The following is a 22,242-nucleotide window of genomic DNA, read 5'->3' as shown; positions in this document are numbered from 1 at the left end:
TTGGCAGCTCAAGCTTGAAAATCTACTTTGCATTGCTCGTCGTGATTGTACATTATCTAACACCGCTCCGCTCATGTATTCTAGGGTATCAAAACCTTTGCTAAAATCTTCCCAAACACGCCTCGTACTCGCTTCTGGTTCTCTAATACACACGTAAACACGACAGCAGTGCTAAAAGCAAAAACCGTCGTCTCCTGCCACTGTTTGTCCATGGCATACCGCCTAGGGAACAGCGTAGCTATAGCCCGCGGCGCTACGAACAAGGCCATATCCTTTCTCCTACCTGACGCCTCCAGCAGAATGCTCCACCCGCAAAGGAACGAGCCAGTACCCACGCATATTCCAGCGTCGATCTTGGTGCGGGACACTGCGTCTTTGCCAAACAGATGTGGCCCGATTCTACTTCGTGCCAGACACACCCCATAGAAGTAGAGCGTAATGAATGCTGCCAGGAATGCCGAAGATCTACTGGCAGATATCAGAGCCGCCTTGACAGCCTTGAGCTTGGGGTTGCGCGCCACAAGCAGGAGATTGAGTGGCAGATATGTTGTCATCGACCACTTGAACGAGCGAACGAATCGAGATAGGAAGTGGTATTCACAAGACGGTCCGCAGCCCATATGCACCATTTCACATGGGTAAGGAATCGTCTTCGCCGGGTCGCCCCATTCCATTGGCCAACCATAGTCTCTCGCCATGGCTTCGAGAAGCGGCGCCTGGCCTGTGTCTTCACCATAACGGAGCTCTCCTTTCCGGCAACGACGCAGTGCCTCTATCAGACGATCGTCTACTGCGGCCGCCGTGGAAATCCATTGCGAGTACGCTCTAGGTAATCTTGACGGGTAGTAAAACCACGACCACATGATAAAGCCGCAGGAAATGGCAAACATGGACGGATCGGCAAGCTTCGAGATTCCGGCATCAACCTGTCGCAGATTTAGTACTTGCCACGCCTCTGACATGCTCTGGTAACCTACCTGAGCCCATGGCCGGCTCCCCGTCCGATGTCTTCTGGCCCATAGTTCGCCAACAATCACGTCAAAGGCTCGCGTAAAGGCGAACAAAGTCAGATCTAGAGTGCGGCCAGCATACTCGGTGGTCCGATACTGCACTCGGCGTGGCTGTGCATCGTCGGATTCGACAGGTGTCTTGTCCGTAAATGCATCACTTTGTTTCGACTGAAGTAACTTGAGACCACACCAGGCTGCGAATAATGATGACAAAAATCTCGAGAGTCTGGGAAATGTCAGAAAATTGTGGTTGACATGTTTATTTGAAATGATGAAACCGGCCAAGGCGTCATTGGACCTGTCAACTCACCTTTGTCGGTCCAGGGGCTTTAGACGAGATGCAAGTCTAGAGATGACAACAAAGAGAGGGGTCTTGGTTTCAGTTTCAGTCAGTGTTTAGGCGACATCAGAGGAAAGCCGCAAACGATAACATAGCAGTACATACTTCTAGAAATGTCGTGCCTCCTACCAAAAGCGCACAAAAGGTCGGAAAGCGTTGCAGCTCCAGGCCCCCGCGAAGGATGTGGAGCAGGGATGTCGAGATAGTGGGTTGTGTAAGACCGTCAGCACCCCTGTTCTTTCTGGAGGCAGCGTACTGCCGTAGCACTAATGTGAGGATTCGTGGTGTGATAGACGTTGCATATCCGAGTATGTAAGCTCGAATAAGAGGTCTCAGGAAGGCTGGTATATCCTTGTCCAGCCTTTGCCGAACGCTGGTAGGCCGATGTTGCAATGAAGATGTCATTATTGCAACCTCGAGGACTGAACTACTCGATATTTCCAGCCCTTGCTATAGCCGAACAGTGTTATGCCGGCCCAGTGTGACAAGTCTCCTCGACCATAAAATGTGACTACTGTATGTTCGCTAACCTGGCGAGTTATTTGCCACTAGTCTAGCAAGGGAATCGCGGAATTGTCAAAAATGTTTGACTCCTAGCTTACACTCCGGAAAAGTTGTCTTTGAGATGTAGTAACTTTTCTGGTGACCATGTACTGCGACTCCGGTAGGCAAACCTGTCATGAGACCCACGCAGATAAATTAGTGACCGTGTTGGGGGTTTGAAGTCTCCAATTGGCAACGTTTCGCGCAGATTGAAGCCACGAGCAACGTGTCCAATTTCCGTGGCCTACAATTGCCTGCTGTGCGAGCCCGGCCGAGTGGGTTCCTCTGTGACAGAAAAAGGCAGGCGCCGAAGATGATGCTCCGTTTGATGTGCCGGAGGTGCAGTAAATCCAGGTACGCGAGTACGGCAGACTCCGAGACCGAGTGAAGCAAAGAGGGTGGTGTGTAGAAATATGGACATGAAGCCGAGAGGCTGAGTTTGTAGAGTGCAGTGAATTGCTTCCAAAATCGTTCCAGAAAATCCAGGGGAGTGAAGAGATCCGAAAGTCAGTAAACAAGCCGTGGGGAAACACGGTGCACGCAACGAAACAGCCCCTTGGAGAGCAAGCGTTGCGGTGGTGGTGTTGTTGGTGATGTGATGTGATGTTTGTTGGATAGGTACAAAAGCGACACAGGGACTACTAGCCTCAACGTTCAAGCGCGCGTAGCGTGGCTAGAGACGGACCCAAACATTGAAATTTGAGATGTCGAACGGCGCGTTGTACGTACGTCAGCAAATGTTGGATGACTACCTGATGAACCTTATCTGATGCTACTAATAGAGTCTCGATTTATTTGAACTGGGCAAGAAACGGTCTGACGGGCAAGTTGTATGTAGCAAAAGAGTTCGCTTGGAAAACGTGGTATTTTGGCGGCCTTCCGTTCTGGTCAAAGAACAATGCAACGCGAACGCGCATTAATCATGCTGCGGCACCCCTTTAAGCTCCGACAAACCCAGAAGCAAGAAATTGGAATAAGGGGATTTGCGCCCTTATCGTGTAGGTGTGGGTGACTACAGCTTAATGCATCGGACTTATTGGGGCAGTTAGGTTAGAGAAAGGGGAAGTTGGCATGCTCGAAACATGGTCTTTACACAGCAGGCAGACGGTGGACTTTTTCAATTGACGTTGATGGTTTTGGACTCACTCTCTCGAGCGGATGATCCGTGCTACCGTCTAGCGTTTATTCGCCTAGGCTCACGTGGGGATTTACAGTAGAAAGGAAGAGCAACTCCACGCGGAGAACGGTAGAGGTGGAAATTGATTTGGTTTTGACATGTGAAATTCGGATTGATCCCGCTGTAGGTGAAGTGAAGAGACAAGCTTGACAAGCTTGACAAGCCAGCAAGTGAGGAGACAGACCCCCGAGAACCTAACGTTAGTGACGGGGAGAAGCCGACTAAAGCAAAGCTAACGAGTTAGAGAGAAAGTATCTGCCTTGCGATGATATGCAACTAAACCTTTGATCGGCCGGGCACACTTAGGGTCGGACCTTGGATGGTTTTTCTGGCTTAGCGAGATCAAACGATCAAATCATGGTCAATCGCTTGTCCAAATCCCTGTGGAATTGCAGGGGTTTACTCCGTAATACTTCCTATGGAACAGATCTTCAGAAACGTGTTTGTTTATACATACAATAGAGCAATAACAATAAGATCTCCGATGTCGTGGGTGTCGTTCCGAGGGATAGATGGCGGGAGTTGAAGACGTCTTGTTGGGCACTTCTCTCGCAGACTTCCTACTGTAGTTATGGATTTGAATTCTCTACCTGCTAGCTCGCCCCCATGCTGGCTCTCGGTGTTATGTACATTGGATTGACTTTGGAAGAGAGAGAAAGAAGGAGAAAATGATCGCGACTGCAGAGAAGTACTTGGTCTGGATGGCCGTTCCTGACAACAACTTCAGTAAATCGATATCATGCTGTTTAACCACACACAAAAAAAAAAAAAAACAGGGAAAAGATAGTTGGCCTAGTCCACCGTCCTGCAGCTGCAAGACAACTTCCACTTTGTTGAGCGCTCTGCAGCTCCTCTGCAGCGTGACCACCGTCTACCCTACCAGACTTGGCACCCGCGGAGCGACAGGGATCTTCGGTCGTTTCCTCCAGCGAATGGCCTCGAGCTCATTCTCTCTGTCACTTTCACCACTCTCCACACACCCTTTTGCGGCCCTGGGTGTAGTCTCGGGAGTCTTCACGCAGCTCCCAACTTCCACTTGAGGAGCCGCACCTTGGGATGGGTCATATTCATGCCTATCCGTCCTATGTTTCTACCCTGTCCGACGACTTGCTATCCTGCTCGCCTACAGAATCGCTCTGCCTCCTACTTCGGCTCTCTATAACACAGCCGACTATAATGCTGGATCCTAAGAGGTGCAGTAGTTTGTAACCCGCAGCTCCGTTCCCTTCCTAAACAGGCAAACTCCCGTGATGCGGCTTCAACACAACCCGACTAGGAGTTGAGCGACTCGACTCGTCCCGGCGCTTTGATATAATCTCGAGCTGTTCGCCTGTCGGTCCGTGAAAGCCATATCCAGCTCAAACCAAAATTTCATCACCCATATCGACCGCGCGCGCCGCAACATACTCGCAGCGGAAACACACACCATACGACTATCCTCTCACAAGTTCTTCTTTAGCACCGAACACCAAAACCTACACCCACCCCGTCCGACCACTACACAGCGAAAGCCCTCACGCGACTACAGTATCATAATCTCGTGTCAGGTCTCACTCAAGCGCTAGACTTCACACGCCCACCTTCCGGCAATCTCACACCAACTCTCACCCGAAAAGCATCCATGCTCGCGGTACAGCGTCCCAGAATGGGGTCGTCAAAGCCATCCCAGGGCGCTGGGATGCCGTTTGGATGTACGTCATGGACCTTTTAGATTTGCGCCTGCGGGTTTACCAGTTGCTGACCACGGTGTAGATGTCAATAGAGGAGATGATCTCTTCTTCGAGCCACCGGAGCCAGCGCCAGGACCAGCACTTCTTTCCTTTGAAGAATCACAAAGCCTCAACCACCTTCTAGAGCAACTCAAATCGGGCACTCCTATGATTGATATGCAATTCGGGGAAGGCCTCAACTTCAGTGATGCGTGGCAGCAACTACCGCCTCAATTCATGGGTTCTGCGACATCCTTTGGACATCAAACCACCAACTTCTCTCCGTCCATGTTCGACTTCACCTCGAATATCTCTTCCGATCCACTCTTCGATTCGATACAATATCCGACCATGGCTGCTCCTCAAATCATGCAACCTCCACGGCAGCACATGAGAACCTCTCACCACCCCCAACACGTTTCGCACTCTCCCGCAGATGCAGCTGCAGTATTAGCAGGACTTCAAAATGGTCCGACCGCACGAGTAAATAGTGTCGGTCGTGGAGGCATGCTGCCTTCCCAGGCGGCTGGCCGTCCGACAGCACACCCCTTACTGCATACTCAGAGCCAACTCACGAGCCAGACGAGTCCCGTTCGCGCGGCATCCATCCACTCCCCAGTCACGCCACTGACGGAGCATCGCGACGAAAACCTTTTCGCAGACATGGTTTATGGCCACCCCCATGGACCTAGCAGTCACAGGGTGGTACAACAAATACCCGAGGATGTGCGGTGGGGCTCAGATAGAAGCTTTGCTGGTAATCAATCCTTTGTCCCCTCTTCTGAAAGGGATACTGCACAAAGTCAGGAAAACGAACGGATGAAGTATCTCGATATTTTCCAGCCAATTACAAGTGCCGCTACAACTCAGCCACCTAGTCCTTTGGGAAGTGGTAGTAGCTCACCTGCAGGCGGACGTTGCGGCAAGGTGAATGGTCAGCCTCTCCTCGATGGCTTTTCGAAGAAGCGAAGGAAGAATGACGAGGCCGGTGAGGATGATGAGGCTGGGATGTCTTCAAGCAAACTGGCCGCCAGGAAGCGCAAGTCGAAAGACAACTTGAACGAAACTTGTGAAGCTTCATCCTCAAGTGTTGCCCCAGGCAAAAAGCGCCGCAAGTCTAATGTCAATGGTTCGAAACCACCTAGAGAAAATCTCAGCGAGGAAGCCAAGGTATGTCACAATTATCATGATCACATGACCGCAAACTAATCGTGTCTGTAGAGAAAAAATCATATCAAATCCGAACAAAGAAGAAGGACTATCATCAAGGATGGTTTCGACAACCTCCAAGAAATTGTGCCAAACCTCAGGAACGGTGGTTACAGCAAGAGCACCGTGCTGCAAATGGCTGCTGACTGGCTAGAAGAGCTCACGAAGGGCAATGAGCTTTTGAAGTAACGACGTATCCCAGACCGGTAGCTGCCATGACGTTTCTATATTTCTATGTCTGTATCTGCATCTTAAGGATTGGACGGACTGTCCACAAAAAACGGGTTCAGCATGATCGGTTATTACAAATAGGAGTTTATGAGGGGGGCCTTGACGACTGGCTGAAACGAAATTTTACTTTTATACATCGGTGGCCAGTTTCATCGGACCGAGGGAGCGTTCCTCACAAGATACCTTGGGAGTTTATTGTTTATTTTGGGATATAACTAGCAACGAGGAATATTGTGCTAGACACTTTCCTCTGCGCTCATGCCTTTACCGTCGATAGTACGCAGTTTGATCACTGCCTCACAGATTATTCGCTAATACATAAAATGTATTGAGTACCTTTTTTGGTTTTGTTTTTGTTTTTTTGGCTTGCTACTCTAACAAGTAGAAGTACAGCTTGTAAGCTCTCATAGGCTTGTTTCTTATTCTGGCTCGTCCCGTAATGTGTATTTATTTGGGGCAAGATTGTCCCAGCCCTTGTGACACGAAGCCGTGATTTTGATACTCAACAGACCTTACTGTGGTAGCTAAGCGAAGGTAGCTCGAGGACTGCAATGCGTGATATTCAATCTCGATCCACCAGATCTGAGTCTCGTCCTTAATTATTTGATGATTCATTCCTCAAGATCGGCTTGTTCAAAGATGCGGCACCCGAGCGCTTTGTAGAATGAGATTGACAATACTTAGAAAGCCCTCGCCAAGGACAAAGCCCTAAGTTTTTTTTTTCGTGTTAGCCACATTCTAGCCGAGCCAAGATTGGAGAAGGGTTACTCACAGAGGCCAAGACGATGAGCGGCGTGTCCTCACGCTTCAGGTGCTGTCTCCAATACCAGCTGACCAGGCCCCCGATGGTTCTGGCCAAAGTGAACGAGGGGACGTTGTACATTCCTAGGAAAGCGTCAGCGGAACCGTTGCAGATCAGATTGGATTACTGCAGGGAGCGAGCGGGCATACCGATAGCCACGGCGATGCCGCCAGGGATGTAGGCCTGCCATGATTTGTCCATGGTTTTGGTGCGCAGAGCTGTGATGAAAGCGAAGAGGATAGCAGCCCCAAAAGCCCACTCTCTCGCCAGCGGGGGCAAGCCCTGTCCGGTAACAAGCCTTGCTGTAAATATCCACACGTAGGCTGTCGGCACCTGGAACAGGTCACCAGGGACCGTGTATACTGCGGTATATAGACGGTAGATCAATGCACTGACGACGGCGCCGACAGTGGCGCCGATCACTTGGCCCCAGAACTGCGCATTAGGCGCCGCTCCAAGCAGATGGCCTGTCTTCAGGTCCTGCATCAGGTCGCCGGCTTGGAGAGCGCCGGCTTCGGATACAGCGCCGGCGACCAGGTTGATGAGAACACTGGCCTTGTTTGTCTGAGGGATGATCAGGGCGAAGAAAAGCTGCGCCAATTTGCTGATCCCGGATACGGGGTTCAGGTCGGTCTCACCAAGAGCTCTCACGCCCATAATGCTCAAGACTAGTGCCATCAAAATTGCAATGATGTTGGCGTAAAGCGGCACTAGGTCACCAAACGTGATATGAATGCTCGCGATGCACACAACTATGGACAGCACAAGTCCAATGCCGACAGTTTTGTCTCCGACCTGCTGCTCTGCTGGAGCATCATCGTGGTCCCATACTCTGAGCTCGTGGCTGTCTTGCTGTTCAAAGGCCGGGCTTTGCAGGAGTTCTGATGTTGAGCTCCGCGCGCCTGTTGAACTTCGAGGATCGTTCTCGTCGCCACCAACAGCTGAGTAGCCAGCTGTCGAAGGCCGGAAGGGTTCTTTCACGGTTCCACTACGAAGTCGTTGACTGATGGATGCTAAATACGATGGAGCATTTTGAACGAGTGGCCGGAAGGCGATGTAGCTCAAGCTGACAACAGAATCTGCAAGCATGATAGCCAGTGAGACCCAGACGATCCAGCCTTTGCTTCCGGTTTCCCAATCGCTGACATCTCCTGGAGCCCACCCTTTGTGTTTGGCCAGAGGTGAAAGTATGCCCCACCCCACAATTGCGCCCAAAAGCATATGTAGAGTAGTGGTTGGTCCCATGATGATACCCTGGCCGACGTAGGCAAGACTCGGGTTTAAATCCCAAAGCCAAGTCGTCGCAGCATACGTGCCGAAGATAGGCAAGCTGCGCAGCACAGGAAAGAAAAAGGTACACAACGTGTAGAAGCCCGAGATTCCAAACGTAATCAGCAGCAGCTTGATGTTCGATCCCCAGCTGTATGGCTGACTCAGTGACTCCTCATCAACAAGAGTGCTGTTATCGTCGTCGTTGGCGTTTACAGGCTCCAGGAGAGGCCGATTCTCCAGGGCAAGACTTCCAAATGTTGCTGCTTTTGAAGAGTCCAGGACCATACCGCTCGCGGGTTGATTCTTTCCATGCAGAACGCCGATGAGCACCGCAGTACTGAAGCCACTAGGAAACTTCAGCTGTTCTCTGATGATCACTTGTCGCCGTCTTTGAATGTCAGTTGAGCACAAATGATGTCGGGTAGTTCAACTCACAATGGAACTGCAAACACAACCCCAAAATAGCAGAGCCCTAAAGACCATACAATCATCTTCCACAAGCTTAAGAATATAGGTCCTTGCTCTTCAGAGTACATGAGATAGTTCATGGCCGGCATCTTTCGTCCGTTAACATCGTGATTGACCAATATCGTGGTTTCCATAAATAAGCACTTACCACACCGACGAAACCACATCCCAGAGGCATAATAGCCATGCCACCGGCAACTGACTGCACCAAGACGTTCTCGACTGGAGTAAACGGGAATTTGAGGTGCGGCGCCAGCGCTCGGAAGATGCCGAATCCTAGCAGACTCGCCGGCATCGTCATCGTGGATACCCAACCAGTCTGCAGCCCAAAATACATGTTCGAGAAACATATGACGAGACCAACCAGCAGGCCGACAGCGACACCGCGAAACGTGAAGTGGCGGCCCTCTGGCAGCAGCCTAGCAGCGTGCGAGCCTTCTGCCAAGCTCGGAGGCGCGTCGGCGTCACTGCCTCTGTCGGGAGACATTTTGTGCCGAAGTCTCAGGATGCTTCGGGGAGACGTCAAACAACTTCCGGCGTCCGGTATTAACAGTTCGAATCCCGTCACGGAGTTCCAGAAAGAGAGAGAGAAAACCGCAATTGCTCGGCTATCAGCGCATGGTGAGAGATGCGGAGCGTTCTGCCACTGGATTGGAGATGGCTTTCGATTGCGTTATGGCGTTAGTGATGACAGCGGATGCCGGCCCGAAGAAAATGGCGGAGATATCGCGATTATCCATTAGCTCCACTTTTCGACATCAACCTTCCGGAACTGGAAATGACTGATCTGTTTTCCATCTTGTCCATGAGGTTTATCGATATTGGCCATCAGTATTTGAGATATGGACGTGTATGAATTACCGTCCTTTCATGGAGGCTCTGCGTGAGACTTGGGGTGAGACACAGCAAGCAATACGAACTTTTGTGACGCTGATGTGAGACGCGAAACCTGCCTAGCAAAGGTCACATTCGAAGATCTCATCACGCGCACTGCAATGTTGGCAAAACGTGTTTGATCTGGACTTTCGGCGCACCAGGACGGAACTCCGTCCAGAGTGATTCGTGGTAAACCATAAATACACATTGCCCAAAACGCGAAATGTGCGTTGTGATCAAATCAGATGTGGTCATAGCAAGGAGGACCAGATCATCTTGTTCTCTGTATTCATTGTAAGCTCCTCCTCCAGACACGGTCAACATCGTGGAGGTGTTGGTCCTTCCAAAGTAGATGAAGGCTAACATCATGCTACTCGTGTCATTACGAATAAGCACTAGCTTCATAAAATTGAATAGAGGTACCTGCGAAAACTGGCGGTGTAGTCGTGGGAGTTGGAAGCGGATTGGTTATCCGCCTTATTCATTATAAATGCATTTACTCTTGGCTATCTGGTCACTAGATATTCTTTCAAGCAAGCTGCTAAAATAAGAGGCGATACGACGGTAACATTGACGACGCAGTTTCTCAAAAGGACCACACTCAATCGGAAACGATTTCATTTCTTACATAAATGATTTAAAGTCGGAATGGATCAAATTATCACATAACAAGCCTATCTTAACGACGAAGCGTTGTACATGCCGACAAACGAGTGTTACTTGTTTTCTGGATGCCTGTCTACCAGTGTTGCAGTCTTCTATTGTGCTTCCTTACCTTGGAGTGTGAGCCAGGGCTTGAACACTGACCAACAATCTAACTTATGATTCGGCAACCGAGGTTGTTGCGTTCCGTAACGTCGCCGGACGCACTGGATTTGGGGTCGCTACTTCTAAAGAAATTCCCGGCGATCAAAGATTTCAACGATCCTAGAGCGTAATCCTTTTATTAGTTACTTAGTGACCGGAGCACGCGGCTTATTCTCTAAAGTTCTTCGCCGATGAGCTATGCGAAGACAAGAAGAGTTGTACCGTGTCCGACCAGAAGACTCAAGTGTGAAGACAAGAAGGCTAAGTGTAGCGTCCCCATCCTGAGCGCTATCACATCCAGGCGGATCGACGCTCAGTGCGGCAACTCAAACTGGCTCCAGGTCTACCAGCGCTCCCGCTACTATCCTGCCCCCACCAAGTGTCCATGGGTGAGCTATATACCTGGGTGTTAGAAGCATGAAGCGCTGTGCGAAAGGTCGCTGAGTCCGCTACACGACGAAAGCGGCGGCACACAGGGATGGGACGATATATATCTACATATGTGTATGGTCTTCAACAAACCTCAAGGACTGGACAATGCACGGTCTCCGAATCCATTCTGGACGAAAGATAAGTCAACTAGATGAATTGGGCTGTCTATTAGTAGTATGTAAAGTTCTGACCAGCGAACTAAATTTGGTATGTACAACTTTCTCCAACTCCTCGCTTGAATATATTCGAATATTTACAGGTGCCATCCCCGTGCTCTAACGAAAGAAGGCACTATATGCAAGGAGGTCCGACATTTGTAACATGTCGTACACATCTCTCTTATTAGAAGAGAGCTCGAGCATGTGATTGTCATGACCTCCCCCAAGAGCCATCAAGCATGCAACTAGACTAGCTTATACCCGTTGCGCATGATTTGTACCTGCGTTGTGCAACTCGTTTCCCATATAGCCAGCATCAAGCTCTCTGGCTTGCGGGTGGGTACCCTGCGGGCTCTCCATCTCATATGTATGATTGGTCGGAAGCTCGTAACTCTGATACGGAGGCACTGCTCCATCATGGTAAGACGTTGGGCTGACAATATCCGCACCCTCTGGTGGGATTAACGGGAGCGCCTTGTCAGCGGTGTGATATGCGTTGTTGTCCGGGTAAGCGCTGTGCCCCTGATGCCCATTGACGGATTGGTACCCGTCCCCCATTTCCGGGTTGCTGTGGCCGGTCTGAGCGGCAGATCCTGTCTGCTGAGTACGTCGGCGCCGGAAGAGAAAGAATGCCGCAAGAGCAATAAGGGCCACACCCGCTATCGAGCCAACAACGGCACCGGCAATGGCACCTCCACTGACTCCGCTTGACGAAGTTGATGAGTCCGATGATGTTAAACTTCCGGTTGACGCAGCATCAGAACTCGGCGCTGCTGTGCTCGTTCCGGCGGTCTGGTAGATTGCGTCAGAGTCATGTCCGAGCATCTCAAGATAGGGAAAAGGATGACATTGGTAGCTGGAGTACTCACACCCGCTCCTGTGCTTGAAGCCGTCGAGGATGCCTTCTTTCCTTCAATCACATGTGCATAAGCCTGATCCGTTGACTTTGCCACAAACGTTACAGTACCTGTATATTTGCTACTGTCGTATCCACTCATTACAAGAGTTGCGTCGTCGTCGAATGTGCTATAGCATGTGGCGCCGTACGCGGGCCGATTTGTGTCGATTGGGGAATCAGGTAAATGAATTTGGAACCCACTAATAGACAGGACTACAAGTTAGTTTTGTGCTTCAATCTTCAACTACTGGGCATTCCCGCGCAGTACGCGGTAATACCCTCCCAGCTTGCAAGCCGCTGTCGGGATATCAAACAAGACCGCAGATAGACTGAAAGAATGCACGTACGAAGGACATAACGCAATATAACCATTGTCCATTTCCTGCGCCGTTACCCAGTTCTCGGGTGCCACCAGCGGGCTCATCATCGGCACGATTGACGAGGTGCTGTTGAAGATGCTGGTATATCCACTGGCCCACTCCGTGGGATAGCAGCTTAAAACCTTTGTCCCAGGCACTGGCTGTGGCTCATTTAGCCATATTTCGTATTTCGGCGATGAGAGCATTGTCAATTGCATCGAATAACATGGCGCAGGTGCCACAAACTCTGTCGTCAACGCTTCCACTGTCGCGATGACCGCTGTTGCTGTCGTCGAGGGTGCTATTGTGGTGGACATCTTGCCTCTTTGTTCGGCCACTATGATATATAGGCGGCGCCACGTGTAGCGAGTCCGGGTGATAAATAAATATATATATATATTTTTTTACCGCTCCCGACTTAAAGGATAATTCAGGACAGGAATGTTAAAAGCTCAAGAAAGGCAGTTGCGACAGATGAGCCCTGAGGCAGCTCGCAGTGTAGTTATATGGGGATTCCATTGTGTGCAAGTCGCGATCCCTGCTAAATATATGCAGTCGTCTGGCACAGCACGAGAAGTATCCACTATACGTACCAGGACCCAACAGTACAGCAAAGCAGCTTTCCTACGACCAGGAATAGCACAGGATATGTCGAAACTAAATGTCTTACAACAGATAGCTAAACTTTTGGCAAGGTCATCACTACGTATTATCGTCTACCTTACCGCCCAGTCGGTGTCTTAGCTATTATGATCGATTGCTGTCAGACTGTGGTACGCCGTGTCCACAGCTTTTGGTTAGCCAAAACGGAATAAATAGCACATATTGCGGTATGGCAGGGACTTTTCTTCTCAACAACTGATATGTGGTGCCGATCATGACCATTAACCCATCCCATCCTGTTACGATCAATTACCGCTTGCATCTCGATGCTGGCGCTATGCTTAGAGTTTTGCATTTCTTACTACAGAAAAAGACTGCACTGTACGATGGTACAATGACACACGGGCCGGACTATCTGCAGTTTTCAAATCATGAGTCAACTTACTTTTCCTCACTCAGTAGCCTCGTCGGCTGAGGTGACTGACTGCCTTATCGGCGTGCTCTAGCCTCATGTGGCAACTCACAGCTGACTATATGCGCTGTGTAAGAGGTGATACATACCGTGTTCCCGCGCGGCCACTGTGTCTTTTTGGAATTGCATGGGCTTTACAGTAGAACAGACTGCTGAAGAATTGTTCAACAAGATCTGCATGCCTTTCCTCTCAGGGAGCAATAAAAATGGGACGGGAGACAGGCATTATGCAGGGGTCTTAAGGGATTGAACAAGGGTATCGGGATTAGTGGCTGCTGGAATAAGTCAACACTCCTTCTATTCGACGAGCTCTCAGGGTTTGCTCTTGTCATGTCACGGGTGCTCCGACTGTCTGGAATGAATACGCTGAAGACTGCTAGAACTGAGGTATTCGTTTGTCTAGACTAGTCCCTTTAAGACGACGATGCTGAAGTTATACAAACCTCGGATCTCTCCGCGCTCCCTCGTATCCACTTTGTATTCACAAATACTGCTAGACAAGTGAGCGCTATAAAGTTCATTTTCTGAACTATTCCACCCGCTGGATGACTGGATGACCAACGAAAACACCCTAACTATTTTGAACCCAGACCAAGGGGTTTTGACAAGCAAGTTGAACCTGATATTCATCGTCCCCCAAGTATGGAGTTTTTGTTTTTATTATGCAGCACAGGGCTGGAGAGGGGATGAGTGGAATGTACTAATAAGAACCGCCCCGTCGGTTTGCACGTTTGCCCAGGACACTTTACTATTTAAGGTATAGACTGCTGGGATTTTCTAGGGATAGATATTTCCAGGGCAGCGGCCCGCTCGTACGACATTGCGTGCGAGTACTTATGTAACTCGACAGGATCGTGTGGACTGTATAGTTAAGTCCAACGCGTCTCCAACTAGTCGGGGTTTAAGACGCCTCGGAACCGACAAGTGTGAAGGTTACGAGTTGCATATGGAAGGATTCATGGCAGAGGGCAGGCTGTGGACGAAGCAAGGTTAGGAACGGCCGCCGCATTGGACAAACTATTTGCGCACCCCGGGAAGCATTTTTTGCTTTGCGGCCGCTCACTCACTCACTCATGCCCCGGTAGGATTCACGAAGTACGTCGCCGGACTTTGCAATTTCCGAATTATGGGTATTTGTCTGGTATATGTTGTACGTCTCAAGCAGCAGTACCAACGCGGAATCACGGATCACGAAGCTAAGGCTACCAACCAATCTGCTGCAAACCACTCACAATGTTGGCCTCCCAGGCCACCACCGCCTTCCAGGCTGGAATAGGGGCCTATTTAGCAAGTCTTCGCCCGCTTGACTTTATATGGCCAGCCTGCCAACGATGCGATAATCAGCTGAGTTAGGGCTGCCTCAGGTCAGTCCGCCCTACAGCCCAGGTACTACTTCACAGCCTGACGTCTTAGCGGCATGCAAAGACTATCCTGGTAGTTAGCGACATCCGCAGAGGAACTTGGTAAGCCGCGGCAATGCAAACGGACCCCAACCAAACTATATGGGTTGACGACGTCCAATCGCATTTTCCGCCCAATCGGAGCCACTGGCACCTCGACGCATGTCAGACAGCCATTGCACCTTGTTACCACTAATTGCTCAATGCAGAGGCGGGTAACGACCCGACGCTGAATAAGTGAAGAAAAACATCGACTGAGAAGCGAATGCAACACCCAGCATTTATTTCCACCAAGGCGTTTGCACAGATGGTTGCTTTGAGCCCTTGTTCAACATTCATGCGCTCGCGAGCAGCCCGCGTGCTGCGTGTGCCCCCCTTGTCATTCTCGCTTAAGTATGCTGCAGCGATTTGGGCATAAGGGGGGCCAATGGCATAAACCATGAGGTTTGTACAGAGGTAGCCGCTCAAAACCCATTTCCTTGTGGGCAAGCTATCATTACAAAGCAAACACGACCACTATATGTCCTACTCACCTTGACCCAGCTGGCCCAAAGTACCATCGGGTTCCCGTAAGGATGTCAGCCCTCTCAAACTTGCAAAGCGGCACAATGACATTGTTCTCGGGCCCTGCTAGGCCGGTCGACCCCCATCAATCCTTCGAGGAGTGCATAGTATGAGGACCACCTTTTCTTTTTTTAATGGTGGCTGTACATACTATGTATGGCACGACTCCATCGCAAATTCTAGCGCAATTGGGGGCCGCCAGCGCTGGCGCCTCGGCCCCAACCGCAAGCCAGAAGCTAGACGCTCCACTGCAGCGAGCGACCGTTTGCGCCAAGATGGGGAGAAGATGGACTAACAAGGACTTGAAGTACCCAGCGATAACACGATGCCTCTTAGCTAAACCTTTTTTTTTTTCTCATCAGAACCGCCAAAGACTTTTGCAGTTTCGTTGCTACTCTTGTGCGCCTGGCTAATTTCATATACTACTCCTACACGACGTTGACCATCCGCAACCAAAGTCTTTGGACTTGAAGCACCTAGAAGCCAAAACTATCCAACAAGCTGCCGGCGTCGGGTTCCTCGAACACGGTAGGCTGCTGTTTCTTCACGCTCTTTGCTTCCCCTCCCAATGGATTCATGGGCAGATCTGCAACCACCAGACTTGATCTTCTGCGCAGCAACATCCTAGGATCCACTATATCACCGCCGAGCCCCGTCTGCATCGTGCTCGGCGAGCGCAGGTATTCCCAGTTCCTCACTAAATCTAAGCCTAGTAGATCGCAGCCCATTCGATCGTATAGCTTTGCATTGTGCAGCACGAACTCCGTCTCTGTGCGTGGTGAGATCTTGGTGGCCCCACGCAGGGTTTGCAAAGTCTTTTGCCGGAGTTGTGCATATAGAACCACAAGTGCTGGATCATCCGTGAGGAAGAGCTTGGCTTTGAGATCTGGGCTGACTGGAGTCTCCAGAAGCGTGTAGACCGGTGTGATGAGAGAACGTACAGCCATGTCGCGACGCTTGAGCATCCAGAACGCCCAAGACGCAAGCCACCTGTTACCCTCTTGCGCTGCTATGGCGAGTACTTCGTTTTCGAGCAGTTTCCTTAGTACTGGGCCTGAATCTCCTTCATAGACACGGGCAATGGCTATTGCTAGTTGTAAATCCTTGATTTGATTTAGGCACACGTTCACTGCATCTTGAAGGTGGTCGGCTAATAGGAAGAAAGCAGCGGCGTAATCTGGCATGAGTCAGCGGTGTAACAGCAATATGGCACGAGTCTGAACTTACTAAAACGCCGCTTGCTTAGCAGTGCATACGCGTTTTTGAGCGCCGTGGTCTTCCATTTAGGGTCTTCGAAATTATTGGCCAACAACTTCTGCGTGGCACGCTGCTCCTTGTTCCAACTAGCCATTCGCCATAAACCTTGAAGTACAGCCTTCTTCTTAAGGGCAAGGTAAAACAAAGTGCAGTCGACCGGGTTCTTTATCTCGCTTTTCGTGTACTCGTTTCTAGCAATCACCTCGAATTGTGCTCTCTGTAACCTGGTAAGCTTTTGACTACGTTGTGCACCTGACAGTACAACTTACCACAGCGGCAGCGTCTGTGAGCCACATAAATAAGCCGCTCTCCCGGGCATTCTCCCAGAGCAAAGTACCATGATACTGTCGAGTGACAAAATCTGTCAATATGTCCTGACTCGTTGAGTGATACGCCCAGTTGGTCTCACGCCACGACATATGGATCTCGTTTGTCCGGCCTTTGCGCAATGCATGTTGTCGGAAGAAAAGCATAAAGCGGGCGCCATTCTCGTCCATTGAGCGGCGTTGCTTCTCCACCATGCCCATGCATTCTACGATGTCAATCAATTGAATCTGTTCATGGCCTGAGAGCTGCGGGAGCGCGATCTTTTGCAATCTTTCACATATTGCTACCGCTGTTTCTTCGGAGAAAGTTTCTTCGCTATCATCAATCGACATGCGCCTCATCAAATGAGATGGACCACCGCGGTTGGTTCTAGAGGAAGCCTATCGCAAAGTCAGTACCGCATATTGAAGAGATTGGTGGGCACTTACATCGTCGCCAAGGTAGAAATCAGCCAAATCCATGCCCAGGTAGTCATCAATAACATCGCCTTCCACATGATATTTCAAGGCGTGATTTAAAGTTAAAAGTATCCGCTTGACCTGATAATTCTTCCCGGAAAGCATGCTTTGGCTTATGAATTGTGGATGGAACAAAGGTAGGGGACCGTTGAGCCTCTGCACTACCTCAAACAGGTCTCTCATTCCATCTTTACGAGGTGGAAGGCGACCAGTTGTGGTCAAGGAGCTGGATGTCTCAAACATACGATCGTACATGAACAACTGATTACCAGCCCCTACCACAAGATTACCACCACTGAGCCATGTCGAGTCGCCGATAGGATGCGGTGTGTACTCTCGGATGCTAATCTCTCTGATCTGTGCCCAAGCAGGTCCCTTGTTCAGGTAATCGAACCGCATTTGCGATAGAAGAACCACTCGATAAGGGAAGCCGACCGCAAGAATCGATTGTGAGTCAGGTGTAGAGGTCCAGTCGAGATCTTGCACTGTATTGTGGCTTTCGAAATTCTGAGCATATTCTAGCTTGGCACCTTTAATATCCCATATCGTAACCTCAGATCGGTCGGTGTTGACTAAAGCAGCCTTTTTCATAGTACTACCGCTCACCAGTGCGGGCTTAGAAACGCCTGTCTCCATAGATGAGGTCGAGAGCCATTCAACTTTGTCGTGAGAGCTGTCCACTCTCGCGGTCCAGAACTCCACTCGGCCCTCATGCGTGTAAGACACGGCAACGTCCCGCGCAAACACATCGAGAAATCCGGCTATTGCAGCAGAAGAACCTGCTGGGTCAACGGGCAGAACGTAAGCCAAGTTACCTGTCCCGTCCAGCTCAAAGGTGCAATATTCACGAATTGTCAGTTTGTCGGTGTTATGCCCATTGGTTTGCAGCTCGTTAGCATTTCGGGCGGTCTTGATCGGCAGATTCAACTCCCACACCACACCACGATGTTCTGATGTGATGGTTGCAATGTGCGCCACTTCGACGTCCTTGACACTGTGACGAGGTAGAACAACAATGCAAAGAGGCTTGCCGGGCGCGTTGTAGGTGGTCTCCCCAAGCAATTGGGGCTCCGGATGCCGGCAGTCCCACAAAGAAATGACATCATGATGCAAGAATACAACAAAACTGCCTCCCCTGAGAAGACATATTCTGTGGATGTGCCTTTTCTCGGGGATGACATTGTGGCGAAGCAATTTTGCCTCTTTGGGATTTGCAGAGTGTTTCCAGACTATGCTCTCACCCTCTTCTGTTCTTGACACGATCGCACGTCCACTGAAGTTACGTACGATCTTCTTGATGGGAGCAGAATGACCCGACCATGTCGCGCGGTGATTCAATCTGCCCGGCTTGGACGTAGGGTCGAGCAGATCTGCAATGTTGCTTTCGAACACCTCCACTGTGCCATCGAAATAATGGAAAAGGATATTCAAGTGGCCAGCAGATTTGTTGCAATAACTCAAAATTTCCACATGAGGGAAGGTGCCGGCGTGAGCCTTAGTAAAGTCAAAGTCTCGAGATTTTGCTAGAGCCACATTATCAATATTGTTTGCGCTTTGAGACTTGCTGCTGATATTCTCCAAGGCATAAGCTGCCATGTTCCCGTGGCCATCCAGAACCATGCAGATTTCGGTATCCCTATTTGCGATGGATATTAGATATTGTAGTGCCACGTCCTTCTCTTGGCCGTCTACTTTTTCTTGTACGGCCTTTTCTGTGGCGGTGGCTAGGTCACGTTGACTGATGATGAAAGCCCACCGCGTGTCCGCTCCAGACTTCCGATGAAGTGCCTCATCTTGTATGGCGGTTGCCAGGTTGACTTTTCCCCATAACCTGAGTGATTCACAGCCGTGCCCGTCAGCGCCGGTCCATACCCGCAGGTGGTTGTCCGCACAGAACGTGTACAGCACGTTCTCGATCGTTTGGTCGACATAGAATGGTTTGCGCCACTGTATGTTCGTCACAGCTTGGGTATGTGGTAGGTAGCCGAAGTCGAAGTGCACTTCGTCTGAACTAAAATTGAGTCTGCGCCAAATCTTGACGAGCCGGTCGTGGTGCCCTATCGAGGCTATATAGGCCGAGTCATATGACAAGCTCGCTTCTTTTACAGGTGTAGCCAAATCTTTCTTCCAATGGCATGAAGGGGGTGTCGAAGTCGTGTTGTACAACCATAAAGAGCCCCGGCCGACCAAAAGTTCTTCTGAGCTTCCCCAGGACAAGGTTGCAGGAGTCGGCGCATCGTCGATTTCGAATGTCGCTTGTAGTGCCCACTATATAGCCAAAGTGAGCTGAAAGTCTGTCAAGGCGCAGAGAAAGAAACCCTACTCTTTGCTCACCATCGAACGGCCTATATATCCTAATTGTTGAGTCTGTAGATGCAGCTATCTTTCCTGAGAATTCGTCAAAAGCCACCGCCTGCAGCTTCCGTTCGTCGTCATCGTAGATTGTCTGCAAGATGGTCTCGGGATCTGAGAGAATTGCGAGCGCGTTGCCGCTGAGGTACACGATGATGCGCTGGCCATCCCAGTACCCAGTTGACACGCCCTGAAGCCTTGCTTCAGGCTTCCCAGGCAGGATGCCTTTCATGTCAGGTTACCGAGAGAGCTCCTGCAAGTCGGTCATTGCCGTTTGCGAAGATGGAAAAGGCTCTAGCGCGATGTACCGGCCAATTCCAAGGCACAGAAGCAATGTGAAGGGGTATCTAAGCGCGAATTGAAGTGTAGATGCTGTGCAAAGCTCCGGCGGTAAGGCAATCGTTATAAGGACGGGCTCGCTTGTGAGAGTGCGCTTCGTTGCAGCTTCCTGGAGCTAATTCGGAATCCGACGTGGCTGCACGGGTGCAGCAGGTCCAAACTGATCTTTGGGTCGTCACCAAATTGTCCAATCAGTAATAATAGGGAGACTATGCTGAGAAAATGTCACACCGAGTTCCTTGCTCGATCGGACCTCGCCTTGAAATTAAATGGAGGAGTCATAGAATCAGGCGGCCTCTACCTCGCGCTTGATGTCCCTGTCAGCTTGCACAACTGCGCGACATGGGGAGCTCCTGTGATGACGTGGGGTCATTGGAAAGCGCTATATATGAGAGGAGCTACTGACCCGGCGCCGCTACCGCCGCCACCGAACGAGCTCCCTAACGTTGCATGGTATACCCGTCAATCTATTCCGTACATATAAGAGAAGAGCCGGCGCAGGCAAGTGCTGTCTAGCTTTGCTTGATCGGCCAGAACACATGTTCTCGACCCCTCGTGACTTTCCACCTGTCTTGAGACAAGTCTTTATGCGTTGTGCCTGCCCGAAACATTCATCTTATGGATCCGCGCACAAACCTGCCGCTGTAGTACACACTTGAGCCCCATCAATTGCAGGTTCATTGAGCCGTCACATGCATATCTGAAATCGAAATCGCTCCCAAATCAGCATACCCCCTTTCTCAATATCTATACACACACACATATATATATATATATGTCGTCGCTTAGTTTTGTTCCTTTCTTGGTTCGTATCTTCAACCTTGGCTTTCTGCAACCCTGACAGCTATTAGGTCAGAGGGCATCAAGATGTGGGACCCAAGAAGACATTTCTCAATTACTATAAGGTTGGTCTGACGTTATGCCTGAGATGAAATTTTATGCTGCCTCAGGTACCTGCGGGCAAGAGCACGACGGCTAAAGAACACCACTGATCGTTACGGTCAGTGGGCTCGCCACCTGTGCTGCAGGCTGCCCGGGCTACGCTCGCATACTGTAGGCCTTTCTTCCGTGGACAGTGTAACTACCGTTCATTGAAATCCACGTATCCCTTACCATCCACAAAAGTATACTGCCAAGCTCTCTGCTTGTCATCCCTTGCCAACTCTAAGAAGGTGTTTGCATGCGCTTCAGCACCGGTAGGATAGACATTAGCTCCATCACTCTTGCGCTCATCCACATAGTAGAACCTGCGGCACACCCGACGTCAGCAAAAATTGTCCTGTTGACACGATTTCCATCTGCCCCAGAGGTAAGGGGTAAGTCAGCTGGGAGAACTCACTTGTAACCTTTTCCGTCGAAGCTGGTGCTTGCGGCCTTGATCAAGTTTGCGGATCCCGCCTTGCCTATGCCGAAGGCTACTGACCTCGGCCCGGGCCTGACGTTCAGCAGGTTACCCGTAAAGATGAAGGTGCTCCCAGGCCCCGTGCGAGCGAAGCCGTCGACCGCCTCCTTGGCCGCCACAAACACCGATGTCGTATTGACGTCCGAACTTTTGCGGTACTCATCGAGACTCAACGCGAACGGTGTCTCGGGCGGGGTTTGTGTCCAAGCCGCAGCTGAAGACCAGTATCAGACGAGGTTCTGGCCACGAAAACACCCCCTTTTGTAGGTCTGTCTCGGTGTCAAGGTGTGGGTACTTACCGTTGTAAATCACAACTTTGGGGTCGCCAACCTCTTTGCGGACGCCCTCGAAGAGCTGGTGGACTGTGTCGGGCTTGGCGGCATCGAATGGAAAGTGCTTATAGGCGTCCGTGATCTTGCTTCGAGAGGCTAAGGCGACCTTGTAACCAGCACTTGCAAATGCCTTTGCGGTTGCCAGGCCAATGTTGGGGCCAGCGCCGATGATCAGGACCGTCGACATGATTAGGTCTTGTAGGATTCAGCGTGTTCAAAGATTGTCCAGATGCGTGGCTCAAAGGCGACTGTTCGTGTTTGATAATGAATATGCTTCTGAGCTACAAGACTGAGATACATATAAACGCCGCGGCGGCTCAGAGCTGTCTTTATACCCGATCTTGGCGAATGCGTTATAGCTACGGGAGCTTATAGCCTCCGTAGCCTCGTGCGTGTATTCGTCATAAAGTTTGATTTGTAGCCTTGCAAATGAGCCCATCCTTCG

The 22,242-nt window shown here is 50.4% G+C and overlaps 6 protein-coding genes across 6 annotated transcripts; 1 reads left to right on the top strand and 5 right to left on the bottom strand.

Moving 5' to 3' along the window:
• Positions 1-80: 80 nt before the first annotated feature.
• BKA67DRAFT_654764 (uncharacterized protein) lies at positions 81-1,755 on the bottom strand (the record flags this gene model as incomplete). The annotated part of the gene is made up of 4 exons (XM_046106611.1): positions 81-926; positions 978-1,236; positions 1,321-1,382; positions 1,456-1,755. 4 exons carry the CDS (start codon positions 1,753-1,755, stop codon positions 81-83), a joined length of 1,467 nt encoding a protein of 488 aa, XP_045960661.1.
• A 2,840-nt stretch (positions 1,756-4,595) lies between these two features.
• Positions 4,596-6,422, top strand: BKA67DRAFT_155745 (uncharacterized protein). The gene is made up of 3 exons (XM_046095138.1): positions 4,596-4,761; positions 4,823-5,949; positions 6,001-6,422. The coding sequence occupies exons 1-3, from the start codon at positions 4,692-4,694 to the stop codon at positions 6,175-6,177; spliced, it is 1,374 nt and encodes a 457-aa protein (XP_045960660.1). The 5' UTR covers positions 4,596-4,691; the 3' UTR covers positions 6,178-6,422.
• Positions 6,423-6,852: 430 nt separating this feature from the next.
• On the bottom strand, positions 6,853-9,248 carry BKA67DRAFT_512851 (OPT oligopeptide transporter protein-domain-containing protein; the record flags this gene model as incomplete). Its single annotated transcript, XM_046097510.1, has 5 exons — positions 6,853-6,927; positions 6,992-7,104; positions 7,171-8,681; positions 8,729-8,850; positions 8,910-9,248. 5 exons carry the CDS (start codon positions 9,246-9,248, stop codon positions 6,853-6,855), a joined length of 2,160 nt encoding a protein of 719 aa, XP_045960659.1.
• Positions 9,249-11,289: 2,041 nt separating this feature from the next.
• Positions 11,290-12,608, bottom strand: BKA67DRAFT_654761 (uncharacterized protein; the record flags this gene model as incomplete). Its single annotated transcript, XM_046106610.1, has 3 exons — positions 11,290-11,826; positions 11,904-12,132; positions 12,280-12,608. 3 exons carry the CDS (start codon positions 12,606-12,608, stop codon positions 11,290-11,292), a joined length of 1,095 nt encoding a protein of 364 aa, XP_045960658.1.
• A 2,898-nt stretch (positions 12,609-15,506) lies between these two features.
• Positions 15,507-20,115, bottom strand: BKA67DRAFT_155056 (RAVE protein 1 C terminal-domain-containing protein). The gene is made up of 5 exons (XM_046095136.1): positions 19,696-20,115; positions 17,343-19,640; positions 16,857-17,294; positions 16,558-16,804; positions 15,507-16,507 (listed from the first exon to the last, which is right to left on the bottom strand). Exons 1-5 carry the CDS (start codon positions 19,954-19,956, stop codon positions 15,807-15,809), a joined length of 3,945 nt encoding a protein of 1,314 aa, XP_045960657.1. The 5' UTR covers positions 19,957-20,115; the 3' UTR covers positions 15,507-15,806.
• A 730-nt stretch (positions 20,116-20,845) lies between these two features.
• BKA67DRAFT_155054 (uncharacterized protein) lies at positions 20,846-22,186 on the bottom strand. Its single transcript, XM_046095135.1, has 3 exons — positions 21,765-22,186; positions 21,403-21,679; positions 20,846-21,310 (listed from the first exon to the last, which is right to left on the bottom strand). The coding sequence occupies exons 1-3, from the start codon at positions 21,982-21,984 to the stop codon at positions 21,145-21,147; spliced, it is 663 nt and encodes a 220-aa protein (XP_045960656.1). The 5' UTR covers positions 21,985-22,186; the 3' UTR covers positions 20,846-21,144.
• Positions 22,187-22,242: the final 56 nt, after the last annotated feature.

Source organism: Truncatella angustata (assembly GCF_020726525.1).
Source record: "Truncatella angustata strain MPI-SDFR-AT-0073 chromosome Unknown BKA67scaffold_2, whole genome shotgun sequence".
NCBI classification, from domain to species: domain Eukaryota; kingdom Fungi; phylum Ascomycota; class Sordariomycetes; order Amphisphaeriales; family Sporocadaceae; genus Truncatella; species Truncatella angustata.
Note: the sequence above shows the minus strand (reverse complement) of the source record. Positions and strands in the feature narration are given on the sequence as shown.